This window comes from Brachionichthys hirsutus, chromosome 6 (assembly GCF_040956055.1).
Source record: "Brachionichthys hirsutus isolate HB-005 chromosome 6, CSIRO-AGI_Bhir_v1, whole genome shotgun sequence".
NCBI classification, from domain to species: domain Eukaryota; kingdom Metazoa; phylum Chordata; class Actinopteri; order Lophiiformes; family Brachionichthyidae; genus Brachionichthys; species Brachionichthys hirsutus.
Window position 1 is genome coordinate 5,971,971 of NC_090902.1, and position 27,650 is coordinate 5,999,620.

A 27,650-nucleotide genomic window follows, 5' to 3' on the forward strand; every position below is an offset into this window, starting at 1 on the left:
ATAAGTAATAAGTCAATTCAGCCTGAAAGGGAGTGGGAAGGAGAAAACGTATTTAATCCCACCCCTATTTATCATAATATATAAACATAACAAGTTCCTCTATTTCAAACTCCAAATCATATCGACAACAACTATATGCACTGTATTATTTTGAAAAATACAACAAAACATCGGATGAAACTAGTTAAATTACAAAATAATATTTTTTATTTATGTATTTCTTCATTATGGTGTTACCATGGTGAATCTAGAGTTGTTTATGTCTAACCTGTTCGAAGGTATTTTGGGCTCCTGACTTCATTCCTTGGTGCTCGCCTTTAAACCTCATTTATTTGACTGATTTCTTACCTCCATTCATTCCTGCAGTGGCACAGCTGAATCACCCTGGAGGCTCTACCTTGGAAAGATGGAGACCGGTTTTCTCGCGCCGTCACCTTCGTCGCCACGTCCAACGTCTTTCGGAGCGTCTCCGCCGTTCTCCTCACCGCGACAGAGCGGCTGGAACGCCTGCGCTTCACTCCCCCTGGTGCCCGTTTCATCCCCCCCATCCCCTGCCTCGCTTTCTCCAGCAACGGCTGAGTCCATCCACCCGTCCTCTCCTCTTTCACACTGCGTAGCAACTCAGTGCCTTGAAGGGCCGAACACGGAGCACCTCATCCCGGGCAACGCCTCAGACCAAGATGACCTCACCTGCCTCAGCTGGCTGCATCAGAGGGGCAACCTGCTACCTCTGCAGCCTCTCACAAAACCCCCCCCACTGCCTCACTTAGAGTCCTCACTGCCTGCCCATCCTCCTCCTGCTGCCGCGTCCAAGCCACCGTACTCCTTCAGTTGTCTGATCTTCATGGCGATAGAAGATTCGCCTGACAAGAGGCTTCCAGTGAAAGACATCTATGACTGGATTGTGAACAGTTTCCTCTACTACAGGACGGCCTCTGGAGGCTGGAGGAACTCTGTCAGGCACAACCTGTCCCTGAGCAAAAGCTTCCGTCGCATTCAGAGGGACAAGAGCCAGGTGGGGGACGTGACTCTGTTACCACGGGGACACTGGGTCTTTTAAGGGTTAAATAAATTACTATAGGACAGAGGGTCAAGCATCCATATATAAAAGCATCAATCTTTCAGCAAATTACTTCGGGGGAAAGTATTACGCGTTAATGTTTTTACATCGTCTAGCGCAGTCATGGGCAAACTACGGCCCGGGGGCCATATGTGGCCCCTTGGGGTTTTTAATCCGGCCCGCCGAACTTGTCCAAATGATATCTCAATATTTTATTAGAATTAAACCTCATTCATTTTACCTTTTTAAGATTATCTTTTTATTGTCATTATGTTTTAGACTTTTTATACTGCAAACACACAACGAAATTCCACGCGAGTCAAAAAGTTTCCCCCCCCCCCGGTCTAGCGTGTTGTTTTTGTTCAGGTCTAATGTGCTTGTGCGGACTATTACGGTTTTAACGTCTCCGTTGTTTTGTGTATTCGTGTAGTCGGTGGGGAAGGGGTCGCTTTGGTGTGTGTGTCCAGAGTATCGTCCAGCACTCATCGCGACGCTGAGGAAGACCCACAGCTTTCACAGCACCAACAGCAACCTAATCAATAAGCCTGCACTGTGAGTAGAATCGCACCGTTCACACGCGGAACAGGGGCACAAACAAACAACTTTCTAGCATCAGCAATTAAAAAAAAAACAAATAATATTAAACTTAACTTATTATTATACATTAATATTATAAATAAGTAAGAAACAAGCCGCTCCTTAATGACACAAAATAATTAATGAGAATGTTTGTGTCGTAGGTCGCATCACTAATTGTTGTAAATGTGCCAGCATTGAATTTCAGACAAGTTGGAAAGGGGCCAACGAAAGAGCGTCTATTATTAAAGACTTGAACCCGACTTGGGAAATTCGACAGATAACAAGGCTAATTGGTAAATTGTGATTGTTTATGGGGCATCGCCGAGAGAGTCATTCACAGCTAAGGATGTTCAAACACGACTGTTGTGCGTACGGGATGAGCCCTCGGGCGTAGAAACTAAAACAACCCGTTTGTAATTAACCTTTTTTTACAGTGTCGCATCCTTTTTTGGAAGCGGCGTTATACTGGATGATGAAAACGACTGGCTACCTGAAATGGATCAATCTTTTGCTAATATTGTTTTTTTTTTATCAATATTGAGTATTCATGATGAAATAGTTGAGGAAAATAGAAAATAGATAATATTGATAAAGTATTAAATGTAGTAAAATACAAAAATATTTGCAGCCACCAACTATTCATGTATGAAATTAGCTGCTTTTAAAAGTTTTTTTTTTGAATCAATAATGTTGAATCTTTTGATAAGTGGTTGGACGAGACACGCAATCTGAAGACTTGGTCTTTGACTCCTGCTTAAATGTATTTTTAGTTGTATTAAATAGAGTATATTTGTGTTTGTTTTTCTGTAACGAAATAATTTTGATCCCTGAAATAGGGATTTGGCTCTAAAGAGCGGGGTCGTTCTGAATAATTTAACCTTTGGATCGTGCTGCTGAACTGAACTCTGAACTGTTTCTGTGAATCCTTTCCTGTCGTGTAGGTTGGACGGCGCTGAATTTGGGCTGCCTGCCGTGTCTGACACTTTTCAAATTGCAGGTCAGTGTTGGTAATCAGACTCAAAGCGGTTTCATTTCACTTAATAAGCACAGCAGTGAAATATTTCACCCTTAATCAATTTGTTTCAGTCTAGAGTATTTTATCAGTGACTTTTATTACCTGCTTCCTCAGCAGACAGCGTTCTTCTTGTGTTTGTATTCTTCTGTCATGGCAACAACCTTTCCTTGCAATGGTAGCCCAGCAAATAGCCTAGCCTAGTCCCCTAGTGTTTTTTCTTTAACCCTTTGACCTCTCTATTTTTTATGTCTTTTTTCTTATGTAGATCCACTCTCTCAGGCCCTCCTCCTCTCCACGACTTCTCCACATACCTTGACCAATGATGATTCAATCTTCTCTGAAAACCAACTCTGCCCTTTGACCTTGGACCACGAGGAGCTTGTCACCATGGAGTCGGTGGAATACCAGCAGTTGGAGAAAGACCCCCTGTCAGACAGCGGGTACATAGAATTTCACTATTACCAGTCTCATCAGTATCTGGTGCTGCCGGGCGAGGTGGAACTGGACCTGGAATCAGTGGAGATCCTGCAGCTCGACGTTGAGGCCCAGGAGGCTGCTGGTTCTCTGCTGGACCTCGCAGGCAGCGGATGTTAAAGCTCTGCCTCGCGTTGGGAGGAGAATCATGAGGATTCATGTTTTAAAGTTCTACATTTTAACGGACGCGGCGATGATATTGTGCAGCAGGCCGCTGCAGCAGACGCACCACGGCGCCATCGCCCCCTAGTGGCCGGGCACCAATGTAGCGAGCTCAGGGAGAAGAACCGCACTGGAGTCGAGAACACTGAACGCAACACCCCTCTCACTCATGGTGCCAAAAGCACAACCCAGTAAACTCCCATGATACATTGCGCCTCATATTCAGATTAGTGACCGGCCCTCACGATCGCTACAATATTTTGCAAATCAACTTCCGTGGCTTATTTTAGATGGAAAATATATTACGTTTTGAGGTTAGGATAATATTCACACGTATTCAAGCACTTTCAATGCAGAAACTGGATCGGCCCGTTGTTCTCTGATGCCTTTGAAAGTGTAATGGGAGTTTAATGTTCAAATTAAACACAAGAACAAAAGTATGGGAGGAGATTTTCAAGTATTAAAAGAGTATGGTCTTCATTACAAGGGAATTTCCAAGGTTTTCCACTTTTTAAAAAATATTGATTTCATTCTCAGGGGTGTAAGGTTTGCTTCCAACTCAAGAAGAAGTATGTCTTTGTTTTTTATTATGTGTTTTCTAAGTGAAATTAACCTTTTGTAGTTTGACAAATGTTATTTTCACGTGATTGCTGTTTAAATATAATGTCTTACCTACACGTTCTTCAAGGAAATTGATATATTTTCCTTTTGTTTTGCTAGTTACCGTACGAGGAATGCATTAATGTTGAAAAATAATAATCCAATAATTTATATGAATATATTTATAACATAGTTATTGTAGAGTGCACTCGAACAAGGGGAAAGCGCTGCACAATTGTATGTCTAATTAATGTCTACCACAGATTGTTTTAACTAGTTTTATTATTAATTCCTTGAATTAGTTTTCTGTGCAAAAAAAACAACAACTAGGTACATTTAAATAATCTACTAAAGTAAACTACAACGTTTATGTTAGGACTAGTTATATAAAAGTCCTGGGGGGGCGTATAACGTACTGCCATTTAAATCGTTTTGCTTTCAGAGTACACTGAATTTCTGTTTTTAAATTTTAACTTTAAAAGTTGTAGATGTGGTTTTGTATTCTAGCGAAATAAAATTTGTCATTCTGTTTTTGTGCACTGATGTTGTGTTTATTTCTGCCTTTGTTTGTGTCGCCATGAAGAATCTTTTCGAATACACTCGGGTATTTTCATCTCATACGGAAGATTATTCCTGATGAGACTATTATTAGGCCCTTAGAGGAACAACGGAACTACATATTTACGTCCATTATACAATCAAAAGCCCGTTGCTGTGTCTTCGTCTTTTTTTCCCCAGAAACTAACTAAATAGCATCATTTTTTAGTTCCGTATTCGTAACTTCTCACAGCGGGCTGTCTTGGATAATGTAGTTCATCGGCAGGCTTGCGGCGCCCGAACGAAGTCATTGCAGAACTACATTTCCCAAACATTACGCGAGCTGAATACGGAACTGTCTGTTTCGAGGTGGAAAAAAAAAAGTTCTCATATTTTGTTTTCGGGCCAGTGCGAGGAAATCCGGACCGTCGCCTTCGACTCGCTTAATACTTCGTCGAGGCCGTTTGAAACATCAAAGGTAACGTTAGTGTGTGAAACGAGAGCTAATGCAAGTAGCTACAACGTTCGCTAATGCGTTAGCTTGCTGCTGTTATTGTTTTAAAAGCACGCAGAACACGCCCGTAGTCGCAGTAAAGTTGCGCATTCTGGGCTTCAGTTCGGAGGCGAGCTGTTATTTTTTTTTTTTTTTTGTTTGCTTTTTTTACTATATCGAGGTTAATTTATAATATAAGCTGCAACGCACTCGCCCAGTTACTAAAAATGCATCCAAAATGAGCGCCGTGGTTGTTTTCGACGCTAAACTAACGACGCGACGTTGATTGTAGAGGCTCCATTTTTACTTGTAGGTTTGTCTCAAGCTGTTATTTGCTCACAGAAAACAGCAAACATCAAACATCGTGTTCAGTCTGCAGGTTGTTCGCACGTTGCACGGAATGCACGGAATGCCGCCGTAACTGCCACACCTTCTGAGGTGTCTGGTGAGAGTGGATGCGAGAACAATGAACTCTGTTGGAGCAAATAAAGAATGCTAAATCCAATAGCTGCAGGCCAGCCATGAGAATTATTTTAGAGATTATTACAACATTGTATATTTTAAAAGAAAAAGAAAAAAAAAAACTCCCATGGCTCGGTAAAGTTGGAAATACTTTCCCTTTTTAGTCTTATTCAACTGCTGTTTATTTCTGAACGCTTTCTGTTCTAAGGATGGAAAAATGTGCAACATTTGAAACGCCAGAGAAACCTTTTTCAAATTCTTCATGAATTATGAATTCTCTTGTGAAATGTCTGTGCCGGCCAACACAAAACAACAAAATCCTTGCAAAGTAAAAGTTTTTATATTTTTTATTATAAATATTGACAAATAACTCTATCAAGATATGATTAAAATTTGAATGAACTAATTCTCTGTTCAGGTCGATTAGTCGAAACCTTCAAAAAACTTCAAGTTATTCGATACTTTTTGTCATTTTAATTTGTTTATACGTTTGGTTTTCACTTTGGGACATTTTTAATCATTTGCAACCACAGATGAAAGAAATACAATTACCTTTTACAGTCCTAAAATAGTTTAAATATTATTTCCGCCCAAACTTTTTGGACTTGGCTATTCACAGGCACCAACGCTTCTTCGGGATGGCGGTTGAACCAGGCCCAATTCAGATCGTCAAGGTGTGTAAGGAGGACCACTCCTTCGCGTTGGACACAGAGGCGTTGGCTCGGGTTCTGCTGGCTCCTCAGGTCCGAGACAAGAATGTGGTGGTGCTGTCTGTGGCGGGAGCCTTCCGAAAAGGAAAGAGCTTCATACTGGATTTCATGCTCCGCTACATGTACAGAAAGGTAAGTTACACTACAATGTCATTGTATGTTTTCCATATCGTTCTGTATCACCTAATGGGGGCCTTTTTTTTTTTTTGATCCATGAAATATTGTCGTGGAGGTCACAGGCAGTGGTTCTGTCCAGAACCGGAAGGTGTGATGGTCAAGAAATTAAACAGATAATCTGTGGCTGGAATGAAACACGTTTAGAGTCATTCCACCCTGATACCCCGCCCAGCTCTAACATGTGAACTAACGGGTTTACTGAACAGACGTTAGGAGGAGTTAGTGATCGTCTGCATTAAGGAGTGGAGTCTATGCTAACACCCAAGGGTTAGCATAGACTCCACTTCTTCTCTCTTACTTTAATTTGTTCGTGTTTTTGTAGGACAGCCGTTTTCAGCAGTTTTTAACATATAATTTTGGTCATACTGGATGGATTTTTATTTTAAATCTTACGTCTGAAAATTAATTTTTGGGGGAAAAAATAGCAATGATACATTGATCTAACCAATCCCTAGTAAGATCTCTCTTGTCAAATGAGCCCCCACACATAAAAAGATATCTGAGGACTTTAAGAATCTGCCCTTTATGTGTCCCACTCTAATAATTATAATAGCATTATAATGGCTGAAACTGAGACTGTAATCTCTGTTTCTGCAGGACGATGAAGACTGGCTGGGTTGTGATGATGAGAAACTGACTGGATTTTCTTGGAGGGGGGGTTCAGAACCAGAGACAACCGGCATCCAGCTGTGGAGTGAAGTCTTTCCTGTCGTAAAGAGTGATGGAACAGAGGTACTCGCTCAATCTCTTAACGCGGGGTCGGTATTCAATCCTATGATCAATCTAAATGTGTCCTTTATTCTTTTATTATACAAACCTTGTCATACACCGGCGTGCGTAATGCCCCTCTGCTCCTGTAGGTGGCGGTGGTGCTGATGGACACGCAGGGAGCCTTCGATGCCCAGTCCACCGTGAAGGACTGCGCCACCATCTTCGCCCTCAGCACAATGACCAGCTCCATACAGGTGGCCCAGCTCAGGACCACGGGTACGCCGATAGGTCACGACCCTCATTATAATTTATGTCTCGTTCGTAGATCTACAATCTGTCTCAGAACATCCAAGAGGACGACCTGCAGCAACTTCAGGTCTGTTTACATTTTTTACGATGGGAGTTAATCTGATGGTATTTTGATGAGAAACTACAGTTTTGGTGTTTGGCGTGGAAATGTGTTTCAGTATTTCCACTGAAGATGAAGTTTACGACAAAATGATTTAGCGTTAATTCAATCCTAAGGCCATGAAAACCTTTTTATAATAGCTTTTCCACCTCTGACAGAAAAGTGTTTGTGTAACTTCTCTGTATTCCTTCACATCGTGGCTTCCTCCTCCTCCTCCTCCTCCTCCTCAGCTGTTCACAGAGTATGGTCGCCTCGCCATGGATGAGATCTTCCTGAAGCCCTTTCAGGTAAGCGAAATCCTTGATGTATCGTTGCTGCTTTTGGAGACGACGCTTCAACGTTGTTGTTTTTATTTCGATACGTTTCGTGTCCTCCCAACAGTCTTTGATGTTCCTGATCCGAGACTGGAGCTTTCCTTACGAGTACAGTTACGGCTTCAAAGGAGGGAATGAGTTCTTGGACAAACGGTTGCAGGTACCAATCAGCGCTCTTCTTGGTGATCTAGCAAACTAGAATAAAAACACTTCACTGAACTTTCATGCTGATGTGTGATTACAACTTGCTTTTTAAAGGTTAAGGAGGCCCAACACGAGGAGCTGCAGACTGTGAGGGAGCACATCCATTCTTGCTTTACCAAAATCTCCTGCTTCTTGTTGCCCCACCCCGGGCTGAAGGTCGCTACCAGCCCTTCATTTGAAGGGCAGCTTATCGGTAGGATCCTCAATTTTCCCATTCAGTTCTTCTTATTTTGAGGTTGGATTTTTTTTTTTTTTTTACACAATACCAGTGTGAAGGCGTTGCTGGGTTAAGTTGTTGGGTGCATCCATGTGTTTTAGATGTGGCACCCCCATTCAAAGAGCAGCTGAGGAGCCTGATTCCTAAGCTGCTGCACCCGGATCGCCTGGCTGAGAAAGAAATAAATGGAAACAAAGTCACTTGCCGAGGCATGCTCGAGTTTTTCAAGGTAGCTTCTTTTCCTTCGGAGTTTACTCGGTAAAATCAAGCTAGTCTTTCCTCCCTCACATTTTCATTCCTGTCTAACCAGGCTTACATCAAGATTTACCAGGGAGAAGACCTGCCACAGCCAAAGACGATGCTCATGGTACTGCAGGATTAGCTTTGAGCAAATGGCTGTTATTTCCCTTTGACTTGCTAACGTATGTCTCTTTCTCCAGGCGACAGCAGAGGCCAATAACCTGGCTGCTGTGGCAACAGCCAAAGATCAGTATAACAAGAACATGGAGAAGGTGGGCGTGGAAAAAGTCTTCAACTTAGATGAGCCTGACTTACAAGGATGTTTGTTTCCTTCCTGAGGTGTGTGGAGGAGACTTGCCGTACGTGGCTCCCGAATCGCTGGGGGAAAAACACAACTTTTACTTGCGAGAGGCTCTTCACACCTTCTCCTCGACCAAGAAGATGGGAGGGCAAGAGTTTTGCGACCGTTACCAAGCCCAGCTGGAGACGGAGCTGGAGGAAACGTGGCAGTCGCTCAGCAAGCACAATGAGGTGAAGGCGTCTCGATACTCGATACTCTCAAAAATACTTCACTAATATAAAAATAAATATATTATTGCATGCATTGCTGTTTATGGCAGCGATATCATTTGAAAAATGTTCTTAATTTTCTGCTTTTCTCTTTATTTAAGTCAAAAAATCTCTTCAGCGCCTTCCGGACGCCCGCGGTGCTGTTTGTCCTGGTGTGCCTCCTCTACGTGCTGTCGGGTGTGTTTCTCTTCGTTGGCCTGGCGACCTTTGCCCTGGTTTGTGACTGTGCTCTGGGTGTGGTCATGATGTCCATGCTGATCTGGACGTTCATTCGCTACTCCGGTCAGTACCAGACTGTTGGAGGAGCCATTGACCAGGCTGCAGGCGTCGTCCTGGAGCAGGTGAGAGGAATGGGGCTGGTGGCAACCACCGTTTCAAACGCGCATACCTTCAAGAGTCATCAATGGGAAGTACAAAAGTGTAATTAGCAGTTCTAGGGATAGAAAAATGACTTTTAAGTGAGTCCAAGTAGTGGAGAAACATGGCCGGCAAATAGATGACACAGAAGCTTCAAGCTACGCAGGAAGGATTTGAAGTTTTATATCACCCCCTGAAGGATTGGGTTAGTTGTTCATTTATCTCTCCTTATTTCTGCCCATAGATTTACATATATCTAATAATATTCGTCTCACTGGCAACCCCTTCTGCGTAACGTAAATTCTGTAATTGTTACTGGAAAGCGATTTCCTTTAATTAGCTAAACCACAGATTTGAAATCGGCTGCGTTTAATACCAATAGAACAGAAATGAAAAAACAAGAAGACGCTAAATGCTCTATTAACGGCCCTTGGGGGGGGGGGGGGGTCACGCGGAGAACTCTGGAAGATCACTCTGCCTACTCGCGTGGAAGCAGAAGTGGAAAGCATAGGTTGAAGGAAATATTCTTTGTGTGCAGCCAAACAGCGTCTTCCTTTCTGTCTCCTTTTCTTTAGGCCACTGTGGTTATGAACAAGTCAAGAAGTGCAAGCACTGTTGACCTGAAGAAGTCCAGTTAGAGGAGCTGAAACGCCGTGATCCTGAACGCAAGCACACACACACACACAACGCCTTATCAGGCCGCCCGTTACAAGCAGCACGAAGCCAAACTACGTTGGCCCAAGGTAAACACATGATGCCAGCGCAGCAGCAGCTGCATTCAGTCCGTTACTCTGCCTGTCCAAGCTTCTATAGTGCTGACTGGACTCACTGAAGCAGGATGTAAAACAGCTCAAGCCCTCTAATCGATTACTTATTTTCAAGTTTACATTTGGTCTCCATTGACAAGTCTATGTTTACCTTTAAACGTATACAACACTTACATTTTCTATTTAAACTGAATGCGTCTTGTTTGGTTGTATATTTCTGAGACGGAGGGAGTCAGGGTGATTTCTAGCTTTAATGCTCAAGCTTCTACACACACTCTGCGTTACTATACATCCCACTTATTGCCTTAAAGACATTACATTCTTGTTTGTTGTTTTTCCTTATGCGTCATAAATTAGCGTTTCTAGATGGGTGAACTGTTACTTCATAGTAATTGGAAGAGAAGATGTACTTTCTATATAGTACAATGGGTTCTGAAAGCTGCTTTAAATGCAAGTTTTGTTTCATTTCATTATTTTTTTTTAGTGGTTTGTCTTTATTCCATGATGCAAATGTGTTGAACTTTTTTGGATTTGATACGACATATTAAACTCAAGCGGTGAAATATAATCTGCAAAATTGTACAATTTCCAAAGATAAGATGCTATTGTGATGCTCAGTTTAATTAGCTTTAAATATTACAGTTTTTCTAGAAACCTACGTAAAATAAGTGGCTTTAAGTAGCGGCACAAACAGATCAGTGGATCCAGTAACCGTCAAAGAGCCTCGGCATGTTGGTGCAGCTTCAGGGACCATTTGTAGCATCTGCTCTCAGCTCCAACTCACCGTGAGGCAGTTCATAGAGTTGACATTTATGATCTGGCTGCTCTGAAATAGTTCATTTAAATCACTGTAGTGTTTTTATTTTCCATTAAAATTCTGATATATAACTTCAAAAAAATGTATTAAATGTAAAATTAGCTTTGTTTTGCTCAAATAATTCCTCCTTAGGCCAATTCAGAATGATCCAGGCAATGAAATAAGGAGTCGACTACTCCCTAAATCTCTTGTATGATGATGACATAGATTCTTTCATGGAATGTTACATTGCGAGGCGGAATGCTGAGTATTTGCTTTTTTGTAGCGACAAGATTTAATGCGTGATTCGAGAGCAAACGTAGAACCCTAACCCCTTTTGATTTTTGCATTGTGCACTTTGAAAAATAATCTATATACATATATTTAGACTCTGCTTTATTGGCCACGCATAGAAACAAGTAATTTGACTCCATTTTAACTTACTAACAAAGTGCAAGGCTTCAGGAATTATAATAAACACAAATAAAAGCCATGACGATGTGAGTACAAGTCGTAGAAAAAGAAAAATGAAAGATATGAGACGATTGATCATTTTCAACTCTTTTTGCACATTCCATGTTTGTACCATTTCACCGGAGCAGAACACTTTGGGATGTTGTACAAATACTTACTCTTGCACTAGCCTTCCTTTTTGGTGCTTTGTGCACACAGCTCAGTCCAAAATTGGAAAAGAATGCATGCAATACTGTATTAATAACAAATGTAATCATCTGCAGAGCAATCGTGGCCTTGCCTTGAGAAATGCTGTTTCGTAGAGAACAAATAAAAAGTTTGAAACTGGTTGTGTCACTTTCCCGTCTATTCTTTCACCTGTCCATAGGTCATTCAGATAAAGGCCTCGTCATTGAACAATGAAGTACTAGTATGAAAAATGTGTTTTATTTTGTTTAAACTATCCTAGTTATATTCTATCAAAACATATATACAGTAGTGGGCCTAATGTACAGTAGGAAGAGTAAAACTATGAGTTGTTCTGTTGGCATCGTGCACATTTTGATGTCGCTATGGTAACATGCCTTTATTTGGACGTTCCTCGTCCTGAATAATGTCCCACGACCCAGGAAATGTTCTCCTACCAGTTTGGATCATGAGTTTATCATCAGAACTTTGTTATGAGAAAAATGTGATATTGCATAAAGACTGGAACAGATCTATTTTAAATGCAAGTGTGACATCTGACCTTTCACAGATACTTAAAATCAATTTGAATGATTTGGAATTTGCATTTTCCCAGCTACATAGTCGTGGTACTGCCATGTTTCTACCCATCTCTGTTAACATACTGTGTACAAATACATTTATTCCTCCTCCCAATGTGTATTTTATGGATTTAAGTAGATATAGAATCGAGGTGGTTTGATATGAGTTTTCAGTACCCGGAGTTTTGTTTTTAAAACATAAATTAATGAACCGAGGTACATTCAAATGCTTTGTTCTTTTTTTTTTTTTATGAAACCAGCATGGCCGCTGTGTCCTCAGCTGTGATGTTGTGGTGGCAGCATCATTTCTCCCTGCCTTCCTCATTTTCTGTTCCTCGCTGCCTATTGCCTGGAAGTCTACCGCTTCTCCTCATCCTCACACAGGCTCTCTTTCTTCCTCTCTCTCTCTCTCTCTCTCTCTCCCATCCATGCACACGAAAAAAAATCTGCTCCAGCGAATTTCGTGTTCCTTGTTTCCATATATGGTGATGAGCGTCGGGCCCCGGCCCTCGCGCTGTGAGCGAGGCGCGTGCACTGGCCGCTCACCGTTCGCTTCCATATTTGGAAGTGAGTTCAACAAAAACCGCTCGGAGGGGAGGGGAGAGAGGGAGGGAAGAATTCCGCTATGGCTGCTGCTGAATGTCGAGCAGCACGAATCAGTCATCACGCAATTAAAAGGGTGATAATTAATAGCATCCATTTTGAAACGTCGGTTAAATTACAGTGAAGGTTGTGGTTGTCAATTCATCGTGTAATTGAATGTCACAATAATAAAGGACGTATCAATAAACTTGAACCGCCATCTTTTATTTATATTATTAAAGCACTAATGGTGCGTCCGTTTTTGTGCTAATAATGGGAATAGAATATCGAATTAAATATCTTATTATTTATCTTCATTATTTAATATATTAAGTAGTTTAATTAAATATATCAAACGCCAAAGCGGAGGGCGGTTAACCGACGTGCACGAGCGGGAGTGCACGTCGGTTAACCGCCGCAACTCTTTTTGAGGGAGCCAGCGCCGCGCTTTCAGGCGCGTTCACGTCGCGTATCCACACAGTGTGCGAGCGGGCACGACAATTCATCGTCATTGTCCATTCAATTTCTAACCAGACGCTGACCTACTAAGAGCTGCAGCAATGGTAGGTCCGCTGTAGTCTTTATTACGCCGTATAATGCCGCTATTTCGACAGTAATGTAACCTCAAACTATAGATTTATGGAGGTTATTGGTGAATTTGTGTTTATTTAATCGGTCATTGAATACTTTTGGCATCAAACCTAGGAAACCGGTCTTGTGCCGCGGCTAGCGCCAGTGCTAGGCGGCCAACGACGTCGCTGTGCGAAAGGCTAAGGCAGCCAGTCGTGCGTTTAGATTTAAAATAGTACATTTATTACACTTGAATTTAGCTGCAGTCATTTTTTGCAAGATTATTGTAGCCTGTTATTTGCGGTGCTCCCACGCAAATAACGGCGTAGCGTTCGGCTGGCAGGTGCAGCGTCGCCTCGGGCTAGCTGCTCGCATGCTAGCGGTATTGTTCGCGGAACTAGCTGCGTTAGCAGAGGCAAAGAAAATGACGCCCGTTATGGGTCGGATGGCGCTAGCCGTGATTTCCTTGCTCTTTGTCCGTAACGGTCCGCTAGCAGCACACGTGAACTCGGGTGGTCTTCGTGTTTATTAAAAATAAATGAATAAAAAAGTCAATTACGAAACCACTTTTATACTAGATGGACAAGTTAAACCTCTGACACAAAATTAATGAATTGACAGACGAACGGCCAGGAATGTCCTTATATAGCAAGCTAGCGCTAACATGTGCGCGTACGCTGCGTTCGTGGCCCCACCCTGAATTTGGTGCAAAGACCCATTTTAGTTGGTGTCGAAATATTTGTCGAATGAATTGCAACTCGATTTGTTTTACTGTAATTCGACACGTCATCACGACGACATGTGTCAGTCGCACCGAAGTAGACGTTTGTCGGGATTGTCGCGGTTACGCAATGCAGTTCGGTGGGTGAAAGCTAACGGCGGGCGAGGCTAGCGGGCCGCTGTTTCCGATATCAATCACATGGGTTGCGCATCTTTCGTTGTTTTTCATTTACAGCCGTAAAGATGCACTGTTTTCGACATTTGGGAGTTGGCAGATCGATTTCTTTCAAATAATTAATGCGTTGTCACAAAAGTAACGGAAGTGGAAGGGCACCGGATGCAACGCAGATCCTAAAAACACAATCATGCTACGACCGCATAGCTGCAATACAAATTTTAATGTCTGTCTTTCCTTTGTTGTTGACTTTTCATAATTAACAGCCTCGCATCAATCAAATCAGTCCTTGGCGAACCATTGCAGAGTCCTTTCTAAAACGGTAATTCATCCGATCTTTAATTGTTTCAGAATAAAATTGGACTGACTAGATTGGTGTTGTCACTTGAACCATGTCTCCTGTAAAACAAAGTATCAGCGGTTGAGATTAGATAAAGTAGAAGCTAAAGGAGTGCCGGCTGGCCTTAACTTCCCACTAGAGCAGCAAAAACCAGGAAGTGGGCTGAAGCAGGTCAGCCGGACTGAGCTGGTGGAAACACTAGAAATGCTGTTTTTAGAGGGAATAATCTGTTTGTGTGAAACATGTATTCATAGTGACATGTTAGCATTGTGATGGAGGGCGAAGGCAGTACAAATATGTGCCATTGTATTGCAAATGTATGGAAGTTGGTATCCCTGAAATATTTTTGAAGCAGATTTTGAGGTAATTTGCAAGAACATATCAAGTACAGTTTGTTTTTTATTGAAGTGGGATTAAGGAAGTGGGCAGATTGGTTTGCTGGTTAATTATTAGTGAAATTCTCTTATCGCTTTCTTCTCTACGCCCTGAGCAAACACACGGCGCTGCTTTGCAGCTAGGTTCCTCTTTCCTCTCCTTCCTGTCCCATTCTTTCCTTTCCATTGTTCCACCCCCCCCCCTCTAACACGTTACTGGGCCGATATATAGACGTTTCCTTCCATTTTCTCCTGAGACAGCGTTTTCCTGTGATGGGCTGGTTTTAGCAGTCAGAGGAGCTGATTCAGTGGGTTTGAGGAGCCACCGTGTCTCTACAGAAGCCTCATTGTCTTTGAGCGAACCCTGTACCGAAACACTTAGTTCCTGACCGCACCCTCACCCACACGGCCGTCGTTATGGTAGAGTCACATGGATCGTAATGTGACAAACTGAGACGCACCTGTTTTCAGAGCATATTAGTATTCGCGTTCTATCAGTGTGCCTCATAAGGATAATCATGTCGCACTGTCAGGTCTTCAAGCTTTGAGTTAGTTGAATTTACTTTGCTAAAGTCGACACTTACGACCTGGTGAAACCTCATTCAGACAGAGCTATGCTAAAGTAGAGCTGCAGCTTCCTGTTTTCTGGGGGCGATCATTTCTTTGGTAACTTGAGTCCTGATATTCAAGCCAGCAAATATCCATTTTTGAAAACCTGGTTAAACCAGTGAATTTGTATCTTCAAAGGCTTCAAGAGACTTGATCATTCAGTGTTGTGAATGTGAGAGTCTGTCAGTTTTCAATTAAACATTATTTTCTGTTATATTGAGTTAACAGTTTTCCTTTTTATCATACAAAAACTGCATTACTGAACTAACTGGAGTAGAGGACTATCAATTTTGGGTTGAATGGTTGGCTGAAGGAATCTTGTTTAATTTTTAATGTTGGTGAAGGTAATGGAATAACGCTTTATTGATTAGTGTTTAATATAATCATGAATAGCGGCGCAGATTCTGCCCCATTCAGTTTATTTTGAATCAATCCTTTGGTGATATCTTCATCCGGAGGCTTTTTCCCCGCATGCTAGATGATCCTGCTCAAAATATAAATTCGAATATTCAGTCTAAGATTGTTAAAGATTACGTCGTTATCTATTATCAAAAGCTTTTTGTGTCGGTCACTCCTCTTGCTCTCATTGGCTGTTGTATTAAAGGTTGATTTAGGACAGCCCCCCCCCTCCCATGGTTGTAAGAAGCGTCCATCAAACCCAAAATCGACAGATATTCAGTCACATTGAACCGGAATTAAACCGTAAATATAACGCACTCAAATGGCTGTCCTCTCCGCAGGCCTCTGGTGTGAAAGTTACAGATGATGTGATTAGAGTCTTCAACGATATGAAGGTGCGCAAGGCTCAGGCAAACGAGGAAGAGAAGAAGAAGAGGAAGAAGGCCATTCTGTTCTGCCTCAGCAAAGACCTGAAGAGTATTGTTCTGGATGAAGAACAAGAGATCCTGATCGGTCAAGTGGGAACCACCGTCCAGGATCCCTACGAGCACTTTGTGAAGATGCTTCCTCCGGGTGACTGCCGCTACGCCCTGTACGACGCCACGTACGAGACCAAAGAGACGAAGAAGGAGGACCTGGTCTTTATCTTCTGGTGAGCTATCGGCTATCGAAGAGTTCACGAGGCGTCGAGGTGATGTTTAAATCAAATAACCCCCCCTCTCCTTGCAGGGCTCCAGATTCTGCCCCCTTGAAGAGCAAGATGATTTACGCCAGTTCAAAGGATGCAATCAAGAGGAAATTTGAAGGTAAATGGCATAAAGCCAGCATTAAGCACATATAATCCATGGCTGGAACCGAATCACGCACACAGAGTTATCCGAGACCCAGAGGACACTGCTCCGGACCGGTGCAGCGCGTAGCGCGTTGCTTTAGTGGTCGGGAACACGACCTAACGTTTGGTTCACCTTCAAAGCGCCTCTCAGAAGCTGCAGTGACTCCTCTCCCTCGCATTAGCTGTTCCTGACACGCTTTTCTGCACTATGCTACTATGCTACTATGCTAAGTCCAACAGCCTTTGTCAGGTGACGTGTATCTACTGCATCCGACTGGAAGCACAAGCTGTTATCAGTGTTTCACTAAAGCTAGAATACTTTAAGATAGTATTTCTGAAACTTGTGCATCGTTGTAATTCCAGTATGATTTTTGTCACCCCCCCCCCCCCCCCCCCCCCCCTGCAGGTATTAAGCATGAGTGGCAGGTGAATGGGTTGGAGGACCTCAAAGATCGGCACACCCTGGCGGAGAAGCTTGGTGGCTCGTCAGTAGTCAGCCTGGAAGGACGTCCTATATAAATACTGCCCCCCCCCCCCCCTCCCGGCTTCGATTGTTGAGGCCTTTCAGACACATCCGTTGGGTTTAGCTGTTCATCATTCCAGATTGGTTCGGAGAGGGGCAAAAGCAGAACCAGCAGCAATTGAGACTTTTTTTGGGTGGCTTTGGGGTAGAGTGAAGGACAAAAAAAAAATTAGTAAACAAAATTCGGCAAATGCAGACAGTCATTCCAGTTAACGCAACATCATGGGTGTGTACAGAACGGAACTCGCACTAAGGAGAAACACATTAAGACGGAAGGATGCTAAATTTTAAATACACATTGTTCATGTTTGTGATCGTTTCCTGGTTCTGTTTGACTGATTGCAGGGGGATAAAGAAAGGGAGAAGCTTAGCTTTCCATTGATTTCTGATCAATCATTCCTACTGTTTTTTGGGGGTTTCATTTTGTCCAAACTTCTAGTTAAGTTTTGTACATGCGAGTAGTTGAGACGAGGGAAAGTAATCTGATTCACTTGATGTAACAGAACTTTATCTGGGGGAGCACGGTTATGAATATAAATTATATTTTTTGTTTTGTTACTGCTTTCTTCTTCCCTTTATTAAAAATGCAAATCCTAAAACTTGACTGAATAATTTTTTTTCCCGTTTCCTGGTCAGAGATCCATGGCATTGCTTGTATTTGTTAAACACAGGATCCTCCTGACTGGAGGATTGATGGGAAGCGATGTGTTTTTGAGAGACGAGCGGTCAGAGTTGAGACTTGATTTGAATGGTTGATGTTTTGTATCGTCTCCTTATCTCTAATAAAAAGCACTAAACTACTGACTTGTTTGGCTCTTTCTGCTCTCTTTGTTGCTGGTGACATGCTTTAAATGCGTTCCACAATTACACGTTTTTCTTACCATAAAACCAAAATATATTTACTGTAATGCAAGACCGAGAGAAGACACCCAAATAATTGCACAAAAATTTAGAATCAAAGGTTTGCCGTGTTTGAAATATTTTGCTGTATTTAGGAAAATGATGTAATTCTAAATTTAATTTTTACCAAACGAATAAAAGCATGTGACGCTTCGTCCTTTCCTGCTGCAGTACCCATCGTGGCCACAGAGGGGAGCCCCAACATCACTTCGGAGGAAAAGTCAAACTCGGGACACAAACTCTTTAAAATCTCTTTATTAAAATATATCACGCGTTATTCCTAAAATAAAGTTAACTATCTGTCTGCAGCCCACGCTGCCTTCTGAATCCAAACCTGGATGGCCTCTAAAGAGCTATTTAAAAAAAATCAGAACCGTTTCCCCAAAGTTTGAAAAGTGAGGAGAAAATAAGGGAATAAAGACAGAACAGATCTTTTATCCACAGCATGAAACACACTGTTCACACCAGGAGTATTTTCTTTCACCCTTTGGATGTTGCAGGATGTTTATCTCTCCTGGTTCTTTTCTCTCCATCAGTTTGCCCCCCCCCCCCCCCCCCCCCCAGCCCTAGACGCAGTCCAGACGGTTACCGTGCACCCAGTAACAGATCTGGGCAAACTTCAAAGGGGTGATTCGTACCGCCACGTTGAAATCCCGGTTCTCCCCGTCTATCTCCAGCCACTGGTGTCCAGAGAAGATGCCGATGACTTTCCTTTCCCAGCGGCCTAATTCATGATCCCACACTCTTCCGTAGACCCCGGAGCCGCTGGCACCGGGCCGGGCGTCGCAGTGCTGGTATATCAAGTTGCTGGATTCTCCTTCCACGGGACAGAATCTGTACACCAGCTCCCCGGACCTGTCGCTGTCGAAGCCAGAGAAGTGGATGCGTTTCCCTGCCAAGTCATCGGAGGCGGGGGCCACGGAGAGGTGCATGAAAGGCCGCCGGTGAGGCCAACGCAGCTCCAGCAGGGCGTAATCGTAATCCATGCTGGTCCCCTGGGGGCCGTGGATCCAGCCCTTCGGCACACGAGTGCGTCTCACCCTCATCCAGCGCACCAGAGGCTTCTTGGCAGACCCGAGGCCATCTTTAGTGGCATTGATGGACGGAGGGATTAAAAAGCCCACCCTGAGCCTCCGCGCTCCCTTGACGTAATCCCTCCCGTCGTGCACGCAATGGGCCGCAGTGAGGACGTGCTGCCGAGACACGAGAACGCCAGTGCACCCGGTGGAGATCCGCACGGCCGTGGAGAACGGGTAGTCCAATAGGAAGTCGTCACCTTGGATGTTGAAGCGTCCGTCGGCGCCGTAGATCTGCCGCCTCACGCGTCTGTGGCTTCCTCTCCTCTGTGGAGGGTGAGCAAGGCGATCCGCGTACACGTCAAACTCCTCGCCGTCTTCCACACCTACAGTGGTGAAAGTGCGGGATCCGTCAGCGTACAGCGTCTCGAAAGCCAGGTCCTCCCGGAGCTGCTCCCGCCGCGCCCCCCGTCCTCCCCGGTCGAAGCAGCTGGAGTCGCAGTGAGTGCTGAAGTCCGGCCGAGCGCGGGCACTGAAGCGGGAGCGGATGAGAGGCGTGGGTGGATGCGGGATCAGCGTGGGGATGCGGACGGTCGAGTGGTGGCGGGGAGGAGGATGCAGAAAGGACCGGGCGATGGGGGGGAGCAGCTGGAGAAACAGCAGCAGGTAAGTGAGGAAGGAGGTGTCACGTGGCGTCATGGCGGCGATGGCGTGCGCTGCAAAGACAGAGAACAGTCACACACGTGGGAAGAAGGGCTTAACCGCCGGCGTGCACGTGAACTCCGACACTTTCACGACGAACAGAAGTGTGGAAAAGTCTTACGAAACTATCCCCACGTAAACCCGGACTCGCTCTGAGGCGCGACGCAAGCCAGAGAGTCGTGTGGCGAGGTGAGGCAACAAGGACTCGATTGTTCCTGGAGGTTGCCGGGGAAAGAGGATTTCAGCACAACGGAAACAAGTAAGCATCGGTTCGGTAGAAACAAGCTCAAAGGGTGACGCTGCCTGAGAGATCGGCGCTCTAGAGATGGTTTGAATCAAGCGTCTCCCATGAATAATACACGACACAGAATCCTGCAGGATAGGAAGACGACAGATCAGCAGGAGGTTCCAAAAAAACAGCAACACATCAATCAAATATGAGGAAAGACGTTCATCATCAGGCATTAGTTACTTTGTCGGGGGCTTTTGGGGGGAGATTAGCTGCTACTAGGAGATACTTGATCCCCTTTGAAGGCGGCGGACCCCGAGGAACGCACGGTGCGAAGACAGCAGGTGTTTAAAAAGCAAAAAGAAAGAAACAAGTCGGGACATGGAGGTAAAGCGGAGGATCGTTCCTTCAGGAGGGCAGGGTGGGGCTCCTTCACACACCTCTGCGCCATCCCATAGGAAACAACCACGGAGGCAGATTTACCAAACGGAGCCCCTGTACGCAGAGAAAGTACATCATTCTATTTTACTGTAGTGGAACATGACACCATTACAGAAGGTCTTAGCGGTAAGTTGGCGAGTGTTTCTAACAAGCTGTGGCAGATCAGATGAATTAACTGCTTTCTCTGATCCCGTGTCAGCGTTGGAACCGGACCACAGAATATCCAAAAAACCTGGAGGGAAGATGTTGGGTGATCAATGATTTACAGATTGTTGAGCTTGATGACTTATAGTGTCTCTTCAAAGAAGAAAAAGTATAAAGATTCTACTGTTTCATTATAACACAGGCAGGATTCTGGTCTGAAACACGTAGAAGATTCTCAATCTCAAAGAAATCGTATCTTTTCTGCAATGAAATGAAGTCCATCTCCTTTGAATTAATGTTCTACAACATGAAACAAAAATATTTTTTATCTGGGAAGCTGGTCGACTAATACCTGGGATCAATAAATAATATTGATCCCAGGTATAGGTATAGTAAATAAAAGAGATTCTATAAATCACAGTCAAACTAGTAACTTCAGTGCGTTACCTCTCTCTTAGGAATCCCTGCTTTACATCCCAGTCAGCTTTTCCTTCCCATTTGACGAGTCGTTCAGGAGCATCTCTCCCGGTTTCCCCTCAGCATAACCGGCAGGATGGTTCTGCCCGTCCGTTCTTTACGCTGCGTCTCTGGATGTCAGAACCGTCTCTCTCCTCGGACCTGCCCAGCCTCAAATAAAAGCCTCTTGTCTGAAAAGAAGTGTTTACCGTCTCCGCGCCGGTCCAGCCTCACGGTCCTAGCGCCCCGTCCCCGCTCAGGGAGGGGAGGGGGGGTTTGCAGTGCAGACAGATAGATCTTTGTAAAACATGTCATGCAAAAAAAAAAACACAAAACAATGTTTATATTTCTCTGTTTTGCAGCGTTAATGTAGGGGTCCAAACACACATCCTTGTGGTGTGCCTCCTGGGTTGACGCAGGCTGGGTGGAGCTGATAGTGACAGATTCTTTCCCTTTGCGACGATAATGTCATTGATGTGAACATCCTTGGATTCAAAAAATAAATAATAATAATAATTTAATTTTAAGATAATGTATGTGTGATGTTAAAGCCTGTTTTAAACATTGTACTGTCAAATTGTTCAGACTAGGACTTAAACAACAGCAACATTTTCAGGTTCGCTCTGTTTTTGAAAACCATTTAACATCTGGTGCAATGAATCAAAGCATCTAATTATATTATGACATTTACAGAGCTCAAGGTTTTATATTTAGCAATTAGCATGTGCATTATTAGCCCAGGGCTATATCCAAGCAAGTAATATCTTGTTTCTGCCATTGCTGCACTATCATGTGTACAAAAAGCCACGAAAGGCAGAGGTGGAATATCTTCTAAACCCTCAGAGATTGTAACTCGTGGGCTTTTTCTTCGTCTGCTCCACGACCTTGATTTCCACGAAGGCTTTCATTCCTCATTCGGAGTCTGTATAAACTTGTGGAATTTTGGAAGCTCTACACTTTCCAAGTATCATGGGTGCCAAAAACAGGGCTTCTTAGTCACAGCGACAGCACTTTCAGGAATGCTGAGGAATCTCCCAACAAGGACACAAGTCAGGCTTGTCAGCACAATGTGGCTCCTGTTGTCCTGGGAGCAAATGTCACCCCAGAGCCAACGCTGACCCAACCTGCTCCTCTCCCCCGGGAATGAAAGACTTTCAGCTCCTGCACTGAGATTGTGTGGCGCTGACAGGTTAAGTATAAAATATATCCCCCCCCCCCCCCCCCCCCCAGATGATCAGAGGCAAATCTTTGTGGAAAGGAGGAAAGGTAACAGACGAAAGGCCAGACCGGTCTTCATGCATGCTATGTGGCATTGCATCTGATTTCTGTGGTTCCATCTACTGAAAAATATTGGAGCATCTAAAAAAAAAGGGCTCTTGCTTCAATGTCTGTATTTTGGAAAATTATGATTAAATCCACCCTAAAACAATTAAAAACAGTTTACAGCTTATTGATGGCCATCAATATAAGTATTAAAAACAAAATAACAAAATATCTAAAGATTTAAGAACAGGGCGAGTCATGGATTTTTTTCCTCGTCTCTCTAACACAGACGATGTGTGGGGTCACTCTGAAGGTCAGTGACCCTCCACACCCTAACCCTCTCCGACCCAAACTCACTCACACGTTTCAAGATGATTCATTCAAGAAAAGAATAAAAGTCTTGCCCTGGTTTTTACCCTCCCAGGAGAAATGCCCTCCGTGTTTGCTTGTCAGGCAAATCTGTCACTACATGAAAAACAATTAAATGAACAGGTTATGTGTCACTTGTCTTGGACTTTCTTCTGAATTACTAAGCGTCCACGCGGGGCTCCCTAATTTAAGTTGTCACTGGATTCCACAGGAGTGTGTTCACGCTATGTGTGTGTGTGTGCAGGCATTCCTTAAATTTGCATGCAAATGGTGCTGTGTTGCTGTGTACAAGCCTTAACCTGTAATAGCTCCATCTCGTGCTGTGCAGCCCTTATAGATATTTCCTCATGTGCAAACTAGACTGATATAACGCACCTGTATAAAACATTTGGCCCCTCTCATTCTGAAAATACCAGCGTGGTCAGCCGAGTGGTTGGGATTTATGTGACTGTTCAGCGGACATGCTGTGAGGGCCCCACGGCAGTTTCTGTAAGCAAATGGGATTTATTAACTGGATCCCACGCAGGGTGTTCTGTGGACTCTTTAATCTGATAATTGGGTTTAGAGCTAAACAAACGATCTGAGCCTTAAAACAAGGCAGGCACGTCTTTATGCTCGTCCTGTAGAACGGCATTTCCGTGACCTGAAAACGTTTGGAACAATATTCCAGAGAGTTATGTCCAAGCAAGCGTTACGGTTCCAGTCTACAGAACAGAAACAAAAAAAGGAGTGACCACTGAGAGCCGTTTGTGCTGCAGAGACTCCCGAGTTTGCTGAAGCTAGGCCAGCTGACTGGACCTTTGTTGCATCCTTCATACGAACAGACCTGAGAGAACAAACAGGCTGGAAGAACTTTGTGAATGGGCTTGTGGATGAAAATAACCCCCCCCCCCCCCGTTCCCCAAAATAAGGGGAACGCCTTTGGCTTGTCAAGACCTTTTTTATCGGTCATAAGTTGAGCAACGCTGCAAAGCCGTCACTGTTAAATCTGGTCCAAAATACATCAGGCTGCACAGATGCAGGAATTTATTCTGAAATGTTTCTGTAAAAACTTGAGTCCGACTCTCTCTGGGCCACAGCAACGAGAGAGGAGGAGTTTTTATGTTACTTTTTTATGAATAAATTCATCACTAGCCACTCCATTTTCATGCATCCTAGCGCTTCGGTCTTACCTCCATCTCTCCTCATCAAGAAACCAAAGCGCTTCAGTGAACAGCTCATCTTTATTTTCTTCACTTGCAAACCCCTCATCTTCTTGTTGAGCAGATCCCCCATCGATCCCTGGTTCTCCTTTAGGGCCTTGAGGGTATACGTGTTCAGCCCGACTTCCACTCAGCATGATGTCATGTCAGCTTGGCAGCAAGAGCTGCGAAAAGGAAAGGGGTGAAAAAAGAAAACAGACAGTTAGCAAAAACAGAACTAAGGAATGCAAACTGACTAAGATGAAATCCGTCATGAGGGAGGCGGGGAGCGCGTCGCCTCGTATCTGTAGCCTCGTCTGAAATCACTGGAAGGTGTGGGAGGCGGTCTGCAGCTGAGGCTGGAAGTCCTCCCGAATGATACGGCGACGCTCCGACCTCTAAAGACTAAGATCAAGACATCTCTGCAAAATAAATCCTCTTAGAAATGTCATCTGACTTCACAGATTGTCCTCAAACTGCATTTGCTAATATATATTTTCCAGTAAAGTGTTGAAGAAAAATATGTTGCCCACTTGGGAATTTAAAAAGAGGCAAATAAATTCCAATTCACACAACAGCCTCCCACTATGATGAAAAGGCCAACATCAAAATATTTGAGGGGAATGATCCAAATGTGGGTTTAATGTTTGAGTAATTTTAACCAACACCACATGGGAGAAATTATGTAGTGGATGCTCTAAATCCTGTGAGATGGGAGTCATTTGACGGGGCCAGAAGATTATCTCTGTGTTTGATCACTGGTGATAAATAGACATGAAAGGGTCTGGAGTCACAGCCGGCCAAACAGCTGTTACGCATCAAGCTCAAAGCAAAGCCGCAGTTATCACGACAAAACCGTTTAAAACTATCAATGAATAAATACTGTAAAAACAGAAATACTGGAGGTTCACGCCATAGTGGGTGGCGACTGAAGACCGCTGATCGATGGATCAACCTGTTTCCGTGGAAAAACGCAAACAGAAATTTGAGTTGAAGAACAAATCTGGTGTAAACGACTCTGTAAACAGGCCCAAATATTTACGGGCTCAGCCTGGAGAACATTCCCACCAACAGGCCTCTGAACAAGTTTCTCCGTCATGCGCAGAGACTTCAGAGGAGAGACTCTCACCTCTCACCTGCATGGTTGAAACCCTCAATATTTAATTATGCTTGTTGGCATCCAGTCAGTCTGCACTGAGAAGATGGCTTGAACTATTGCAGTCACTTATTGTTGAACAAATTTGTGCCTGTAATTCAGAATTCCAGACAATAATCTGTCACTTTATCATCACTCAAATCAAATTTGAGGCAAGAAATTATCTTTACATGTGTCCAAAATTTGATTAATTGTCTATTATATTAATATAGAAATATGAATTCATGTTTATATTTTTGTTAGATTTTACTTCCAGTATCTCCAGTTACAAGACAATCTTCTCTGATATTCATTTTTATGGCTGCCTCCTGAGTAAACACAGTCCTCCAAACAAAGGCCTGGAGCACCTGAACATTCCGTACTGGAACGTTATCGCCTCAGCTCTCATCTGTAACAGGCATTTGTTGTGCCACACAGGAACAATGAGGAAGGCTTGATAACAGCCCTTGTGTTACGTGAGGACTGGAATCCACTGTGTCTCATTGTGCTCTTACCTGCAGCTCCTCACGGTTGCATGCAAAAGGCTTCGTGTGACACTCTCGTACCACGAGACCCAACAGAGCAGCAATTTGCTCACAAAGTCGACATTTGCTCTGCAGTAAACATCTTGTTTGAATGAAGAGAAGCAGGGCCATCTCTCTCCAGGCGGACACTTCCTTCCTACAAACTAATTAAACTTTGTAACTAGGGACAAATTATCAGCGCATGTGTTCACATCTTCCACATCTACAGGGTTTTGTCAGGATACGTCGCTACATGTGGCTTGTCTTCCTGCATTCTCCTCTTAATCCAGAATTCACTGAGGTTTGGACATGCACTTTTTAGTTGACCCTCTGCCTGGGAATAACAAGGCTGTCGTTTTGCTGTCCGTGTGGGCTTTGAACAGAGGAGCCGGGGCTGTCCAAGAACTTGGGACAACCACACACTCAGGGTTTAATCCCCATTAACCATTGCATATCACACGGCAACAAAGCCGGCTCTCACTCCTCACTGAGTCTGGCACAGGACCCCTGAAAGCCACGGAGGCTTATTTCCCTGAGAATAATACTCTCTACGCAGATCGACCACAAGATGGATTCCGGGATGCCATTTCTCTCCTCGGCGCTCAGCTGCAGCTCGTTGTGCGTTAAAGCCACGGCCGGTCGGGATAAATTCAGCAGACGGGACATCGCACAGAGATTAGAAGCCCCCAAAAAGACATCAGAGCTATGACAAACATTCCTAGTGGCAGCTGTTTGATTAATCTAATTTATCTAAAGGTTATCTGCAGCCAGATGAACAAAAAGGGCCGCAGGACACAGCAAGACAGAGAAGCCTGGACAATCCCGAAAGCTTTAAAAGTGTATTTCTGTTCACAATAAACAAGTGAATCCAAAAGACTCCATGAAAAGCCAAGGAAGATAAAAAAAAAAAAAAACATTAGCTGTGTCTGACAACGGGGATCCGGTCGGACGCAGTTCAGAAATGTCTCCGTCGTGTACGCCTTTCCTATTTTTATTAACTCGTAAATTATTGTAGACGTCGTAATAATGATTGTGCAACCCCGATCAAAAAGTTCCAGCCTGTTCCGATCACTTTGCACGCTGATCCAACAACATTCATGTTTCTATGAAGCATGCAAAGCTGAGATCAATGTCTCGTGGCTTAGGGAGGGGGGAGGGGGGGGGGGGGCAACAGTCTGCAGCTGTGTGTTCTCACATCTCAACGCTCTCCATCGCCCCGCTACTGACGTTTTACAGCCACGTGCACGGCGAGCATGGGCCGGATGTGAAGCCCCCCCAACCGAACGCACAGAGCATCGATGTGGGGGCAGCGGTGTAACCAACCGGCACCAATAACAGGCTTGTCTTCTAAGCTCAAGCTGATCAATTTATTTACCCATTGATGTTGAAAACATCCTGGAAACTGGAACAATTGAAGCCTTCCAGGTGTTTCACTCTAATGAAACCAGATGTCTTATCGTGGATCCATGTTCAGGAATGAGTAATAACGCTGAAGCCATCTGCAGCCCTCAGCAGCGACCCAGAATCAACATGGCTAACCTCAAAGCGGTGGAAACACCCTGTCGAGCCTCCGGGAGCACGGCTCAGACATGCTGGATCAAAGAATGATTCTACTTTAAGAGGCTGTAAACGCTCGTGGCTCTGGCTGCTGTACTGCGATGTATTTGTTTATAACGATGTACTTGATTTTTGCTGAACATGATCACAAAGTGCCGTTATTTAGTCTGTTTAACATCAAAGCAATGCAGGACGGACGTCTTCGCCTACTCAGACATGTCTCGAGGCTTTAATGATACATTTAGAGGTAGCAGTTTTAATGTATTTATTAGCTTCCTCTTTCTTCCACCTCAAAATTCCTGTCTCAGTGCTGTGCAGCATTCTCTCTTTTATGTTACTCTTCATCAGCACGGTGGCACAGTGGGTAGTGCTGTTGCCTCGCAGGCGAGGAGGTCCGTAGTTCGATTCCACCTGAGGCCTTTTTGTGCGCCGTTTGCATGTTCTCCCCGTGTCTGCGTGGGTTCTGTAAGTTCAAAAGACGGCACGAGCAGTGTGAACCTTCCTCCATTAAGGAAGGTCTAAAGCCTGAAAGTCT

At 44.0% G+C, this 27,650-nt stretch overlaps 4 protein-coding genes across 4 annotated transcripts; 3 read left to right on the forward strand and 1 right to left on the reverse strand.

Annotated features, from left to right (window-relative positions):
• Positions 1 to 406: 406 nt before the first annotated feature.
• On the forward strand, positions 407 to 3,248 carry si:ch211-145o7.3 (forkhead box protein N2). Its single transcript, XM_068740686.1, has 4 exons — positions 407 to 1,024; positions 1,491 to 1,612; positions 2,581 to 2,636; positions 2,920 to 3,248. Exons 1-4 carry the CDS (start codon positions 407 to 409, stop codon positions 3,246 to 3,248), a joined length of 1,125 nt encoding a protein of 374 aa, XP_068596787.1.
• Positions 3,249 to 6,020: 2,772 nt separating this feature from the next.
• On the forward strand, positions 6,021 to 11,650 carry atl3 (atlastin 3). Its single transcript, XM_068740086.1, has 13 exons — positions 6,021 to 6,224; positions 6,867 to 7,001; positions 7,130 to 7,234; positions 7,306 to 7,356; positions 7,620 to 7,676; positions 7,771 to 7,863; positions 7,962 to 8,100; positions 8,226 to 8,353; positions 8,435 to 8,491; positions 8,565 to 8,636; positions 8,704 to 8,895; positions 9,036 to 9,275; positions 9,867 to 11,650. Exons 1-13 carry the CDS (start codon positions 6,021 to 6,023, stop codon positions 9,927 to 9,929), a joined length of 1,536 nt encoding a protein of 511 aa, XP_068596187.1. The 3' UTR covers positions 9,930 to 11,650.
• A 1,469-nt stretch (positions 11,651 to 13,119) lies between these two features.
• Positions 13,120 to 17,999, forward strand: cfl1 (cofilin 1). The gene is made up of 4 exons (XM_068740252.1): positions 13,120 to 13,219; positions 16,185 to 16,495; positions 16,573 to 16,649; positions 17,082 to 17,999. Exons 1-4 carry the CDS (start codon positions 13,217 to 13,219, stop codon positions 17,192 to 17,194), a joined length of 504 nt encoding a protein of 167 aa, XP_068596353.1. The 5' UTR covers positions 13,120 to 13,216; the 3' UTR covers positions 17,195 to 17,999.
• A 665-nt stretch (positions 18,000 to 18,664) lies between these two features.
• Positions 18,665 to 19,813, reverse strand: prss23 (serine protease 23). The gene has a single exon (XM_068740545.1). The coding sequence runs from the start codon at positions 19,811 to 19,813 to the stop codon at positions 18,665 to 18,667; it is 1,149 nt and encodes a 382-aa protein (XP_068596646.1).
• Between the last annotated feature and the right edge of the window lie 7,837 nt (positions 19,814 to 27,650).

What these genes read in the sequence shown, in the direction of transcription:
- si:ch211-145o7.3 (XM_068740686.1), top strand. Translation starts at nt 407, where the DNA reads ATGGAGACCGGTTTTCTCGCGCCGTCACCTTCGTCGCCACGTCCAACG. An exon ending in ACAAGAGCCAGGTGGGGGAC is followed by an intron (nt 1,025 to 1,490) that starts GTGACTCTGTTA and finishes GTATTCGTGTAG; the next exon opens with TCGGTGGGGAAGGGGTCGCT. An exon ending in CTAATCAATAAGCCTGCACT is followed by an intron (nt 1,613 to 2,580) that starts GTGAGTAGAATC and finishes CCTGTCGTGTAG; the next exon opens with GTTGGACGGCGCTGAATTTG.
- cfl1 (XM_068740252.1), top strand. An exon ending in GACCTGGTCTTTATCTTCTG is followed by an intron (nt 16,496 to 16,572) that starts GTGAGCTATCGG and finishes CTCTCCTTGCAG; the next exon opens with GGCTCCAGATTCTGCCCCCT. An exon ending in AATCAAGAGGAAATTTGAAG is followed by an intron (nt 16,650 to 17,081) that starts GTAAATGGCATA and finishes CCCCCCCTGCAG; the next exon opens with GTATTAAGCATGAGTGGCAG.
- prss23 (XM_068740545.1), bottom strand. Translation starts at nt 19,813, where the DNA reads ATGACGCCACGTGACACCTCCTTCCTCACTTACCTGCTGCTGTTTCTC.
- atl3 (XM_068740086.1), top strand. Translation starts at nt 6,021, where the DNA reads ATGGCGGTTGAACCAGGCCCAATTCAGATCGTCAAGGTGTGTAAGGAG. An exon ending in TAAAGAGTGATGGAACAGAG is followed by an intron (nt 7,002 to 7,129) that starts GTACTCGCTCAA and finishes CTGCTCCTGTAG; the next exon opens with GTGGCGGTGGTGCTGATGGA. An exon ending in GCATGCTCGAGTTTTTCAAG is followed by an intron (nt 8,354 to 8,434) that starts GTAGCTTCTTTT and finishes CTGTCTAACCAG; the next exon opens with GCTTACATCAAGATTTACCA.